The sequence below is a fragment of the Paralichthys olivaceus genome, chromosome 23 (assembly GCF_024713975.1).
Source record: "Paralichthys olivaceus isolate ysfri-2021 chromosome 23, ASM2471397v2, whole genome shotgun sequence".
Classification (NCBI taxonomy): Eukaryota; Metazoa; Chordata; class Actinopteri; order Pleuronectiformes; family Paralichthyidae; genus Paralichthys; species Paralichthys olivaceus.
The window spans coordinates 8,411,311-8,424,220 of record NC_091115.1 but is presented as its reverse complement, the minus strand read 5'-3'; the positions used below and the strand labels follow the sequence as shown (position 1 = coordinate 8,424,220).

The following is a 12,910-nucleotide window of genomic DNA, read 5'->3' as shown; positions in this document are numbered from 1 at the left end:
AAGCCAAAACGTCTCGATTGCCCCCGGGTGGCTAACCAATTATAGGTCATAAACCCTGCCTCCTCCGTGTTAGTGAATGGGACTTGGACACACAAAAAGTGAAAGTACATGTAATTTTCTATTCTCTTGTCATTCTTATCACACCGATGAATGTTCAAGTGTTATTTTTCCGGTAAGTTTGCTTTTAATTAGTTATTCAATGCTATAAAAACAGATCTCCTGATTTTTGCTCAGCAGAATTTGACTCTAAATGCTCAGGATGGCAGCGTTTGTACATTCTTGGGAATATTTTGGCTCAATTTCTGGACAGTGGGAGGAAGTGGACATGCAATGTCCATCTTTATATACAATCTATGTGTGCTAGCTAAACACGGAGGTGAAGATTGTGTAATTTAAAAGTGGCTTGGCAAATGGAAGGAAATGCACTTTAACATGTTGTGGGTTGACACAGCTTGTTTTGCTAAATGTAAGGATACTTTTTTTTCACAGGAAAAATCCAAATTCCAATTTTCCAGCCAGTCCATGAACACAGCATCAGTCACCACAGTTGCGGACGATGCCTTCAGGCGCAGCTCGGTCTTCACAGAGCGGCTGCAGCGGAACACAACGGAGAGCAATGTGGAGCCGGAGAACCGCTGGATCTCTCCACACACGCTGACCGACCATGGTCGGTGCTCGCAGCCGGTGCTCGCAGCCGGTGCAGACGGCCCGGACGCCGCCCCCCCGCCGAGAAGAACCGTCTGGGGACGCGGCAGCATCTCTGCGGGAGCTGCCGCGATGGATGCGGCTGTACTTGTACGGGATGCACGGCGTGACTCTGGACGTGTTGCTGTCCTCGCTGCACGGGGTCTCGAACCATCGGGACCCCAAACTGCTGGGCTTCTCCTCCCCGTATCTGTGCGTGGTGCACGCACTGAGCCACTTCGCGCTGGAGAAGGTGTACACGCAGAAGAGGTGTTTCCGAGGTCGGCCTGTGGTGTTTCATCTGGTCTTCTATCCGTCCATCTACATCGGGCTGCAGATCCTCATCGGCCACATGAGCGCGCTGACCGAGCAGGTGAGGGTGGAGTCCGGGACGCAGCTGGCGGTGCACTACGTCCTGAGTCTCTACTTCACCCAGGTGTTCCACGGAGGGGTGTCCAGGCTGCGGTACCGCTCCTCCGGCACCGCCGACCTCCTGAGCCCGGGGGACAGGGGGGACGCACGGGCCCATGCGCCCCAGGGTCTCCCCGGCTTTGCGCGCTTCTTCTTCTTCGGGATGCAGGGCTTTCTGGACGAGGTGCTCTTCACCTCCATGTTCAACCTGGTGGAGAAGTCGGACCGGACCCTGAGCGGCCACACGTCCCTGTGGTCCTTCCTGATGTACGGCAGCTGCAGCTTCGTGGTGGAGAAGCTCTACCTGCACCTGCACTTCAGCAGAGGGTGGAGGACGTGGCAGCGGCTCCCTATCTACATCTGCTTCATCTACACCTGGGAGTTGTGCTGGGGCCTGGTCCTCAGGCAGTTCGACGCCTGCTCCTGGGACTACTCCCACTACCCCCACAACTTCATGGGGCTCATCACCCTGCTCTACCTGCCCGGCTGGGTCTGCCTCAGTCTGTACCAGGACGTCCTGTCCAATATCCTGCTGAGGGTCAAAGTGTGCACCAAAGATGGGATTGACTTGGGTGAGGAGAGCAAAGAGGTCAACGGACAGCTGGACTCCAAGAAAAAAATACTTTAAATTTTGTCTTTTAGAAGTTTTAAATCTTACATGTGAACTTATGAACAATTATTTATTCTAAGAGAAAGTGAACAGGGCTTATATTTATTACTAAAAACTAATTTAATGAGAAAAAAAGTTTAGGTAAAGTATATCATAATGTGGGACCCGGCCTGGCGGTCAACTCAAACCATTGGTTGCATTTATGCCCACATGTCTTTAAAGCTGCTTTCAGACATGCGTTGAACTCTGGTCATCCTCTGGAGCGGCTCTATGTGAAATATCTTTGGGTGAAGAAGTGGAGCCACACACGTAGAAGACACAGACGAAGATGTCAAGAAGGCAGACATCCTCCAGAGTTCTTGTCTGAAAACAGCTTAAGATACTTTCAGGCTGGAGGCAACATGTGTTACCATGACAACAGATGCTGAGATTCGGGAATGAGGACAAATATGAGGATGAGATTTAAAACCTGATATTTCTGGATCCATTTCTGAGGATAAAAACACTAGGAGCTTATATGGAGTTTGTAACATGTTTAAAATCACTTTACTGCCATTTTTACCTGTCTGACGTGACCTGTAGTTTTAATATTAAGCTATTTTAAGATTTCACGACTTTGAAAGTGTGAATATTAGGGTTTTGTAAAATAACTGCAGTGGTAGACTAGCTTGGGTCAGATTATATGCACGCATGGCATGCTTTTACTGTAGCTGAAACCTGCATGCTAAAACACAAAGAAGTAGAAATACACTTTTTCCAGGTTTATAATTAAATTTTCTCAAAGACTCACATATTACCACCTAAAATTCAGTATTTAAAGATTCTAAAACAAAAAGAGCCATTTGCCCGATTTTCTTTTATTCAAATAGTGGGTTTTATTAATTGTTTTATGAGTGTATTAGAGTAATGCATGGCAACTAATAGCACATAGAGATAAACCCAGTGACGTATGTAGCAAGAGAAAACCTGTAGCTGAGCGCAGACGAGGAGCTGAGTGAGATTTTACTGTGAATCTTTCATGAACCAAACGTGACTTTGCTGCAGTGCCTTCCTCTGCAAACTGAGTCCGCCGCACTCAGACTAACTAAGTGTCTCACAGGTCTCCATCTGTTCCATAGTTTTTCCTGTTTCTAATGAAAAGAGCATGAAATAACCAATGATAATACAAGTGATGTTTAAAGTTAAAGATTGCTACGTCTTTAAACCTCACTTAAGAGTTTTTTTATGGGTCCGAGCTTAATCGAGTAATCAAATTAATGCCGAAGCACTTTGACTGAGCAATTTTATCTCCAACTGATGGATTTCTACATTTCATATAATATCTGTAAATCAGCTTCAGAGCTGACTTTTAAATCTATCTCACAGAGGAAAACATTTAATACAAATATATTTATCAACTTATCTTGAAGTAAATATGAACCGTAAGCTCAGAGGGAACACATTTAAACTGAAGACTGCAGCAGTTTGGCTTTACAGTGGTTTTAAAGTCTAATGAGCACTGTGAATAAACATAATCTTGTCATGTATGAAGCTGCCTTTCAATACATTTCTGTAAATTAAGTTCACTTTATTCAACTCCTACTGTAAGTCATTTGTATTGAATTGCTTTAGGAATGTCTTAACATTTTCCTAATCTTGAAGGTTTTTGATTTGCCTTATAAAGTTGTTTTGAGAGTTTGATAATCCATCTGTCATAAGATATTTCATTTCAGTGCAAAATAAAAGATCTATGGCCTTGTACACTCTGGAATGTCATTGAAAACGACCAGACAATCAATGAAATGTCTTAGAATTATTCACTTTGGATTTTACAATGAATTTTTATCTGTTAACACTGGCTTTCTCGTCACACGAGCGTGTGACATTGACCTTTATATATCCTAAAGATTTCAAATGGTCAAATAACAATTTATTTCTGTGTTGTGTTATTCACAGATTTACAAAAAAAATGCTTTTAGAAAAGTTTGGAATAAAAATGAAAAGTAGAGATGGCTGACTTCCAATGGCATGTACTCTATGACTTACAATTTCTATTAAATCTTTTTTTGCTGCAACGTGACTCCTACATTTCTTCACTTAAAATGTTGACAAGGAACATTCAGAGTTCTGAGTGAACAAACATTTCTTCTTGTCATAAAAAGACCAGGAGGGTCCACATAAAAGCTATGAAAGTGTTTTTATTTAACTGTTCAAGCTGTAAAGCAGAATTGCAAAAAGGAAAAATGAGGCAGAGATGGCGAGAAAGAGAGAAAGAGAGAGAGACTGTACAAAATGGAATAACAGGCTTTTCTTTTGTTTTGGTTATTTGGCGTGCTGGGTGTCGCAGCTCTGTCTAAACAACCATGAGCTATAAGACCTGCAGCCCGTTCTCTGGTGGATTCATAACACTGAGATGGTGCGTCAGCAACAGGCACCAGTTCATTCTACATTTGTATTTGTCTATGTACTCTTTAGAAGTCCACCTCTGAAGAAAAGTCCAGAGACACAAGCAGCAGATTATATGACAGGTAATGTTGGTTAGTTAGTGACAGCAGAAAACAGTCTAGTTCCTGGTGCACTCTATCATTTCTGCTTTATTGCAGGGATACTGTTGTGATAAATTATGGAGCAGAGAGGAAGTAGTTCAGCAAAAATCGGTTTGTTTTGTCAAACTTGGTCTGAACAGCAAGTCAACACTATTTTGCATGAATTTGAATGTGACCTCTCAAAGTTCTTTACAGTACACTTTTACCTGTCTATGTACAGCACTTTCACAAAGTGGACGACCCACTCTACCTCCCGAGCCACAGCATAGAGAAGTAACAACCAAATGCTAATAACAAAGCAAGATTGGACTTTTGAGAGATCAAGCCGTGATGCAAAAATCAACGAGTCTAACTACTTCTTCAGGAGACCAAGCAAAAACAGACACATTCAGACGCACTCTCCCGCTCAGCACCCAGAGGACCCACACTAATACACTAATGACCCACGGTATCTGCTGACAACACCACTATGGGAATACAACACAGTAACTTCTCCAAAGACAAACATGAAAACAGGCTTTCACACACATGGAAACAGACAGGGAGACTTTACTGTTTGGCTGCTGATTGGCCTCAGTAATATCACCTCACTGTTTCCACTTAAACTCTGTTGTTTACACTGAACATTATCCGCCCTGTTTGCAGTAGCAACAAGAAGCTTTTTTCAGTTTTAAAAAGGTTTTTCCAACACACACACTGTAAAGTTCTTTCTCAATGGTACTAGTTGAATCAAGAAATGTAATTAATCTAGTAATCCCTAAATAAATATAGTAATTTAGTCAATTTATATTAATACTAATTGTTATATAATATTATAATAATAGTATGTTTATGACACAAATAATATATATGTTATATATAATAATATTTGATATTTTAATGGATACTAAAAAAGACAAATTATATATTTGCTTTTTTGTCAGTGCTGTGATGTTGCACACGTTACTCCAGCTTGAATTAGCTGGTGTACTGTCATTAGCAAGAGTGAGCAACCTTTCTCATCTCATGTGCTCACAACATAGCACCTTTTGAACATATGAATGTAGCTCAATTATTAATCTATGTAAATTATTCAAATAAAACCCATTTAAATCAAGTTGATGGATTATATTTTGGGACTTGATATTAAAAATGACCCAGTCAACCTATTTACTCTGTAGATGAAGTGTGTGAAGTTACACATTACAACACTGTCGCACCCTCTCTTTTCATTTATTTACATACACAGTCAAATCACATGCAAATGCCTACAGTGAATAATATGACGTGTTTGATAAGGCACTGTCTCTTTGATTGTTTTCCTCCTGGTTTGGACTGTAGACAGATTTGTTCTGGATACGTTCTGTCAGTGTGGACCCAGTGCGAAGGCTTTGATGAGGTGATGCTTCCTGATTCCTTTGAATATATTTATTTGTGATGGGAGCCAATAGCATGGAGAGCGGGAGGAAGAGCCGTTCAGCTTGCAGCTCCACTGATGTTGTATTGTTGTGTCTGCTTTTGAGCTCTAGTCGAGCAAAAGCCGGTCGTCCTTTCATTTCAATCACAGGAAATTCAAATCAAGCTAATGGGTCAAACCTTTTGATCATCTGGATTTCAGTGTCTGCAGCTGGACTGTGCATTCAGTCTGAACTGAAGGAATAGTTTATTTGATTTGTGTTTCCTGAAAAAATAAAACTGCAATAAGTTAAACTTTCAAGTGCTTCTCAGCATTGTCTTTAGCAATACTAGCTTGTTGCACATCCTCCAAAGCCGCTTTATTAAGTGTGTGGGCTTTTTTGTGCAGCCCCTGTTTCACACTAAACTTCAGGGCCTTGGCGAGCTCACTGTAAGTCCTGGGAGTGCAGCTCAGGCCTTTGTAGCATTGACAGGTGAATCCCCTGCTCAGAGCCTTCAGGTCCGCAAAGGTAGGTCTGCCAAGAGCAAGGTAGCGCCTCTGAATATGCACAACCTTGAAACTTTCAGGGTTCAGGTGGAGGTAGTGGTTGGAGTTGTAGTATTTGCGAACGCAGCGGCCGTTCCCCCGACACAGGAAGCTGCTGCAGAGCTGAGCGGCCGCGGAGACATTGGTAACATAAGGGTTGAGGGTGGAGGAGAGGTAGGATGACAGGGATTCACAAGAGGCCTGGGGGGGGGTTGGGGGGGGGGGGGGTGGAGGAAGGGACAATAAAGAGCAAGAAGGGAGAAGTATTCAAAAAGCAAATATATATGTATTTGTTTTGTATGACACTATGACACTACAGTTGTCATGTATGTTACTGTGTCCCTATAGGGATTATAGGAAAACTTGTGGTTGGATGAGCTTGATACAGCCAGGAGCGCTTCAAGCTACTTTGGGGGCCCCAAACTAATTTGTGGCTGATAAATGAATTGGATTTCTACTTCTGGAACTGTGCTGTGGAGCTCTTTAGTCAGATGAGCAGACTCCTATATCATCTCACTGAGCCCTTTGTCTCATTCTGTCTTTCAGCAGAGCAGTGGAGGTCCTCGGTGTGATGTTACCTGGTCATCGTAGTCAGCGCTGGCCCCCCACAGCACAGCACCAGACGCTCCCACCGCTGCACTCTCCCCTACAGTGCTCACCAAGTCCCCCTGGACACAAACGGTTAAACACGGTCTCTATAATGCCTCTGTATAGACTTAATGATCATGATGAATGTTTACATGACAGATACTGCAGTTATAAGGTTTTAGACACGTCCAGGTATGAAAACACACACACACGAGGTGAGAAGAGAGGAGGAGGAGGATTACACGCTCAGGTGAGAGTTACCACCTGGACAGGGTGTCGTTACACTAAAGAAACCAAACTCCACCTAAAACTGGACCTCAGGCGAGAAACTCATCACTGCTGAAATGAAGGAGAAACCTAAGATGTAGCTCATCTAGTTCAGTGTGTGTGGTCGCACCCTAACGTTTCTTTTTTTCTTGAGTGTGTATGTGTGTGTGTTTTCTAAATAAAAAATTATACTAAAGTTAATGATAGAAAAAGTAATTTGGCAGAGCATATGAAGGAGGTTCAAGAAAATGTAATATAATACTACTTCTACTAATGATAATAATCTTATAACTGTATCATTTATCCAACCACTATGAGAATAATTTATCATTATGATCATTACAACAAAACTCTCATCATCACAACAATAATTTACAAATGAATAAGAATAAGAATAATCTTGGAGAAAAAATAAAGAGATAGGAAATAAATAACATAAAAGAACGAGGAAAATTGGTGCATTTTGATATGAACACAACACTGACAAATTAGTAACATCTAATCACCTTATCCACGTCTTGTCATTATTATATTAAGAGTAAATTGTAATAATTACTATCACTATTAATAATAACTGTAATAACTGAATCTGGTGTTTCGAAAGATGAAATCTGTTTGGATGCTGGATATAATTATTCATTGATTTATTTATTTAAGTAAGATTAGTATATAGGACTCATGCTTTGTGCCCTTTACATGTATATCTCATGAATGAGGTCTGTATTAAACAACATTTCCATGGCTCTTATTTACCTGACTGAGGAAGCGTTTGTTCTGATCAACAAAGACGGGGCGCGTGTAAACAAACACGGGTGCAGTGCCACCTCTCCGCCTCGGCAGGGTGGACACTCGCAGGGCTTCCTGGACACGGTTTCTCACCATCAGGGCAGCTCTGGGGTTATCTGCCAATGAGGCCTGAGAGCAGAAACACAAAAATCAACCTTAGAAGTCTGAAATCTGGAAGAGAAATTCAGGATGGCCCTTTTTGTGAAACCAACCTGCAGGTAGATAGATGGGTAGAGGGCCGTGCTGGACTCCCACAGCCACAGGAGCTTATCATTCTGCCTCTTCACCTCCTTGGAGCACCGGCCTGTGTAGCCAGGCTCCAACCATCCGTAGTTATAACAGTTAGGAAACAGGTAGAAGCCCCAGAGGTAGTTGGGTCTCATGGCTCTGCCCGTCGTCAACATCCCTGACATCAAACCTCTGGCTGCCGCCTACAAAGGAAAAGCTGCTCATGAATATTCATCATCCATGATATCTGGTTTTAATCAGTCCTCGTACTTAATTCAGACCTGGAACTGTTGTTTGGCTTTTTCTGTGGCCTGCTTCACTGTGAGCGAGCGGTTTGTCTGTATTGAATAGACCACAGATAAAAGCTGGTAGATTCTCTTAGTGCCCCAGTTTCTGTCCCACAGGGGGCGCCATTCCTCCCAGTCTATAACAGCCAAGCCCCGGCTGGTCCTGGAAGAAAGACAGGAGGATGAGGAGGTTAGGGATCAGTGTCAAACATGGTCAGATACTAGAAGGGTGGATTTGTGAGACTCACTTGGATGGGATGTAGTAGGTAATATCTGCTCTGGCCTTGTTCATACTGGCTGTCAGGTTCCCCCTCTGAGGAATACCTCCATGCAACTCTTTTCTACCAACAAGGTCTACATGTGGGTAAAAACCCAGCCTGTCTGTGTAGAACAGAGACAGGAACTGACCTGGAACCTACGATAGGGGGGGGACACAGTGAATCAACTGAGATTAGTAGAACAGGATGATTTTAAAAAGAAGAAGAGCTGCACAAGTTCAGGATAAAGAGGCCGAGATGGACGTTAACATTAATAAACTTAAAATTCCAAGATTAAAGACAAAGAAAATATATAATATAACTTCTAAAGTTTGAAATTTCCGACAGGAAAGATCAGAGTATTCGTCCCCTCACCTTTGCAGGCGTGGCCACTCCTTTAAACGCTGAGGTGTCCAGTGAGATGTTGTATCTGTTACACACCAGATCAGGGATGTTCCAGCTCACAATGAAAGGTTGGTGCTCGAACAGCGGACCTGTGGTGTGAGGGAAGGATCGAAGCGGAGGTAGCTTGTGTTGATGAGGGTTGGATTTGTTCGGGAGAAATGGCGACGGTTTGAGGAGAGGAGTGGGTGGAAGTTCGGTAAGAAGTGGCGGAGGCGTTTTCGAAATGAGAGACGAGAATGTCATGGGAGAAGATGAAGTTGAAACGGGGGAGAGTGGCTTGTTTGAAGAAGTAGAAGATGAGGAAAGGTTTGGAGGCAAAACTGAGTTAGAGGAGGAAAACGGTGACGTTGGCGAGACGGAACTCTGAGGTGGAGCAGCATGCAGAGTCACATTTGCTGAAATAGAGATTTTTGATGGAGACGATGTGGTAACGGCAGTAAGGGAGGTGAAGTCTGAGGCCTGCGAGGTGGCGGTTGAGCTTTTGATTGACGAATTGGTAATAGCTGTAGAAACGTGGGTGGTGGAGGTCCATTTGTTCGTGCCACTGACAGGAGGGGTTGTGGCCTTTGTCGTGCTCAGGTCGGCTAACACAAGAGAATGTGTGAGCGAGAGAAGAAGCAGCACACAGCTTCTGCTCTTCTGTGCGACGGAAGCCATCCTTTCACCTGCCTGAGGACAAACGGTAGAGACTGTTAAACTAAACGCATCAGAATATCAAAACAAGCTACTCAAGATGTTTGAATGTAACCCTAACCCAACTAAAGAGCCATAGAAGCAACAAATGCCCCCAAATCCTGCAGTGACAGTTTGATTTCTACTCATTTTAAACTATTTTATTACCTCAGCTGATTGAGGAGGTTCTGTTTAAATCTGTTTGTTTGTTTTTAAGCAGGATGAGGCAAAAAGTACATGAAAGTTTTCATATAGGATCTTTATGAGCGGAGGACGGATATAAATGTTGTTTCAGAAGGAGACTGTTGTTATATCTATATTTAAATCAAAATATACAGTTTAACAAACCATCATATAAGGAATTTTACTGAGGCTGTAGTTTCATTTCTCACAGCATCAATTGGGAGCTCTGCCACGAGGAGAAGTTGCACGATTTCCTGATTTATAACCTGAAACTTTCTCATCTACAGTCCCACAACAAGTCTGTTCTCGTTCTTCTGATTGTAATCAGAACAAAATGACGCCACCAAAATCTAATCGTGCATTTGCAATCACAAAACACAACGCGTCAACATTAAACGGACGTAGCAATGTAAATAAAAACACAATACCTGGACATGCCTTCAGAGGAGCCGTGTCACCATAAGACGTCTTGACCTTGTCCTCGCTGGAGTGACACTGTGTGATATAACAAGGGAGGAGAGACACGGTGGGCTGAGCTGTGTACGAGGATGTTCCCCACTTGTTTGTGTCAGAAAAACATCTTGTTGTATTTTCCATGTGCCAAGTTTGACTTGGAGCAGAGGAGGGAGGCACACCTGGGTGTGAGGTTAGGGAGCGCGCACTGTGGCCCACTGAGCTGGGTCTGAAGCTCAGACTGCTGATGCTCTGGTGTTGATGCTGGTGCTTGTTACCTCGGCAAGGGTTTTAAAAAATAACAACACAGGCAACTGCAGTTTTAAATTGCTCAGTGAAATGATATGATAAAACTACATTGATGTCATCCTCTTTGGACTATTATTCATTCATTCAATGTTATTTTGACTGTGCAGGTTGTGGGTTCGACACCGAGGGTTCGAACTGTTTTGATACAAAATGATATTTATAAATGTAATATATGTGAGAAATGTGATTATTTTACTGCTAAATAATTCAAACAAATGGAAATGTTCTATAAACCAGGTCTTTAAACAACACTCTGTTTAGTGGCAGGGTTAAAAATAAATGCATCATATGCTAAACTGCAGCCAAAATTCCTTACACACTCCTCCCTGCAGTTAGGAGACAGGCGAGTCTGACACCTGGGTGGTAAAACATGAGTTAGATGGTATTAATAACAGCACTTTATGTTTCCGTGTGGGCGTAATTTCATCAGACACAGTTTACAGACAAAAACAATCGAGCAAACACCAGCACGTTTCTCCTCTATGTTAGTAAATAAAAGTACATTGTCTGGGATATACAGTATATATATAGAGAACATAGAAAACTTGTTTTCAGACTGCATGTACTGTGTGTGCATGTTTATGTGTCTGTGTCATGTGATACCAAATGGTGGTGGTTGTTTCTCATGTTAGTGGCACAGTGTGAACAGTGACCTGTGACCCTGCTACGTGATTGTTTGGAATGAAGTGTGTGTGCCTGTGAGCACTTCTGTTAAAATCCTTTAACTCTTTAGTTTGGCTCATGTTCCATCTACTAACATGGAGAAGGTGGGGATTTATGTCCTATACTGCAGGCAGCCTCCAGAGGGCGATCAAGACGCTTTGGGTTCACCTGTGGGGAGCTGTCATGTCGCCCATCTTTACATAATGTCTGCGGAACGAACCTGTTCAGTGTCACTTTCTCTTGCAGAATTATAAACATAAATAATCAAGTCTACTACATTTAGGATCAACATGGGTTTATGATGATATATATTTTTCTACTTTCCTTTATATGATTTTCCAATGTACAACGGCACTAGAATAAAAGCCTGTGCTGCTCCATACTCCATTATATCCCAGATTAGGTTAGATAAGATTAGATTGGATTGGATTAGATTAGATTAAATTACATTGGATTAGATTAGTAGGATTTTTTGGTTAACTCCAGCTCAGCACTTTTAAACACCCACTTAAAGCTACACTTTATAACTGAGCAACAGCGCCCTCTGCAGCCACATGAATTCTGTTCTTGTACCTCGTACCTGCTCACCAGCGTTGCATAGAATAAGAACAGACGCTCTGGTTGTGCAGTGAGAGTGAAAGCGGAATGTTGTTGTGTTTGGTTGACCAAGAAAACATGTTGACACAAAACAAAAATGTACTGGTGCAACGTAAGATAAAATATATTCCGTCCCCTCCTCTGTATATCTGTCGTCCTTTGCAGATAATCTCACTTTTCACTCAGACAAAATAAAAACATAAGATTAAATCATTCCTGCGAAGCTGCATGAAGCCTCAACCACCAAACTCGAGACTGTGTCAACCTCCACTTAGACTGTTAGACATTGTTATCAATCAGCTTGTTGTGTGGTGACGTGCAGGCAGCATCGTGCACCACAGGTTGGAGTGGGTATTGTGTTCTGGTTCTCTTGTTGAAAACATTAACCAGTGAGCTGAGCGCTGGCTCCTGCAGCAGTGGTATATCTGGTGTAAAGCTGCCATCTTGTGGTTTAACCGTGCCTTTGTGGTAATACAGTTAAATAAGAAGTACCAGAAACTGCTTTTCACTACAAGTCACATTCACACACACGTTCATACAGTGCTTCTACTTTTTCTGTCACACACCGTCAGCACAGCTTTGAAGGAAAGAATGCAGAGTGGAGGTGCTGGGGATCGGACTACCAACCCTCTACCTCCTGAGCCTGAGCTGCCCATGCACAAGACAAAACAAGAAATATGAAGACATCAACTTGGACTCTGCCGCCACTACGAAATCAAATCATCTTGAATATTGGGCTTCCACACACTTTTTGGCACATTATTTTTCACTTGAACCAATTTTGTAAGCATTAATCAGTAAAAGCATCCAGGATTTAATCTAATATTGAATAAGATTTTAGGGGAAAAAAATAAATGTTGCATGTATTCACCTTAAGATTTTGCATTTATAAGAATCTGAAGCTGAGGTTTGTGGGTAAAGAACTGTTAAAAAGCCCTGTCAGTGTTGCAGCCACTAACTCTTATCATAATTCTTTATGCAGAGCATGTATGCAAACCTGTGTAATCTCCTAACCCTCAACCAGAAGTAAAATGCCACCTTTGGCACACCACAACACTCGCCTG

At 42.4% G+C, this 12,910-nt stretch overlaps 2 protein-coding genes across 3 annotated transcripts; one reads left to right on the top strand and one right to left on the bottom strand.

Annotated features, from left to right (window-relative positions):
- Positions 1–525: 525 nt before the first annotated feature.
- tmem229a (transmembrane protein 229A) lies at positions 526–3,778 on the top strand. Its single transcript, XM_020112318.2, has one exon. It carries the CDS (start codon positions 665–667, stop codon positions 1,721–1,723), a length of 1,059 nt encoding a protein of 352 aa, XP_019967877.2. The 5' UTR covers positions 526–664; the 3' UTR covers positions 1,724–3,778.
- A 2,070-nt stretch (positions 3,779–5,848) lies between these two features.
- Positions 5,849–11,577, bottom strand: LOC109642784 (hyaluronidase PH-20-like). Of its 2 annotated transcripts, none has more exons than XM_069519462.1 (8): positions 10,253–11,577; positions 8,940–9,638; positions 8,556–8,722; positions 8,302–8,470; positions 8,005–8,223; positions 7,760–7,921; positions 6,730–6,819; positions 5,849–6,352 (listed from the first exon to the last, which is right to left on the bottom strand). In XM_069519462.1, exons 2-8 carry the CDS (start codon positions 9,624–9,626, stop codon positions 5,915–5,917), a joined length of 1,932 nt encoding a protein of 643 aa, XP_069375563.1. In that variant the 5' UTR covers positions 9,627–9,638; positions 10,253–11,577; the 3' UTR covers positions 5,849–5,914. The 2 variants fall into 2 exon arrangements, 1 of the variants encoding a protein (XP_069375563.1); XR_011240084.1 differs by having other exon boundaries at positions 6,217–6,352; positions 6,515–6,819; positions 10,253–11,576.
- Between the last annotated feature and the right edge of the window lie 1,333 nt (positions 11,578–12,910).

Excerpts from the sequence above, each read along its gene's own strand:
- tmem229a (XM_020112318.2), top strand. The coding sequence starts at position 665 with ATGGTCGGTGCTCGCAGCCGGTGCTCGCAGCCGGTGCAGACGGCCCGG.
- LOC109642784 (XM_069519462.1), bottom strand. The coding sequence starts at position 9,626 with ATGGCTTCCGTCGCACAGAAGAGCAGAAGCTGTGTGCTGCTTCTTCTC. Across the intron at positions 8,723-8,939 it reads GAGTGGCCACGCCTGCAAAG|GTTCCAGGTCAGTTCCTGTC; the intron begins GTGAGGGGACGA and ends CCCCTATCGTAG. Across the intron at positions 8,224-8,301 it reads AAGCCAAACAACAGTTCCAG|GCGGCAGCCAGAGGTTTGAT; the intron begins GTCTGAATTAAG and ends TTTCCTTTGTAG.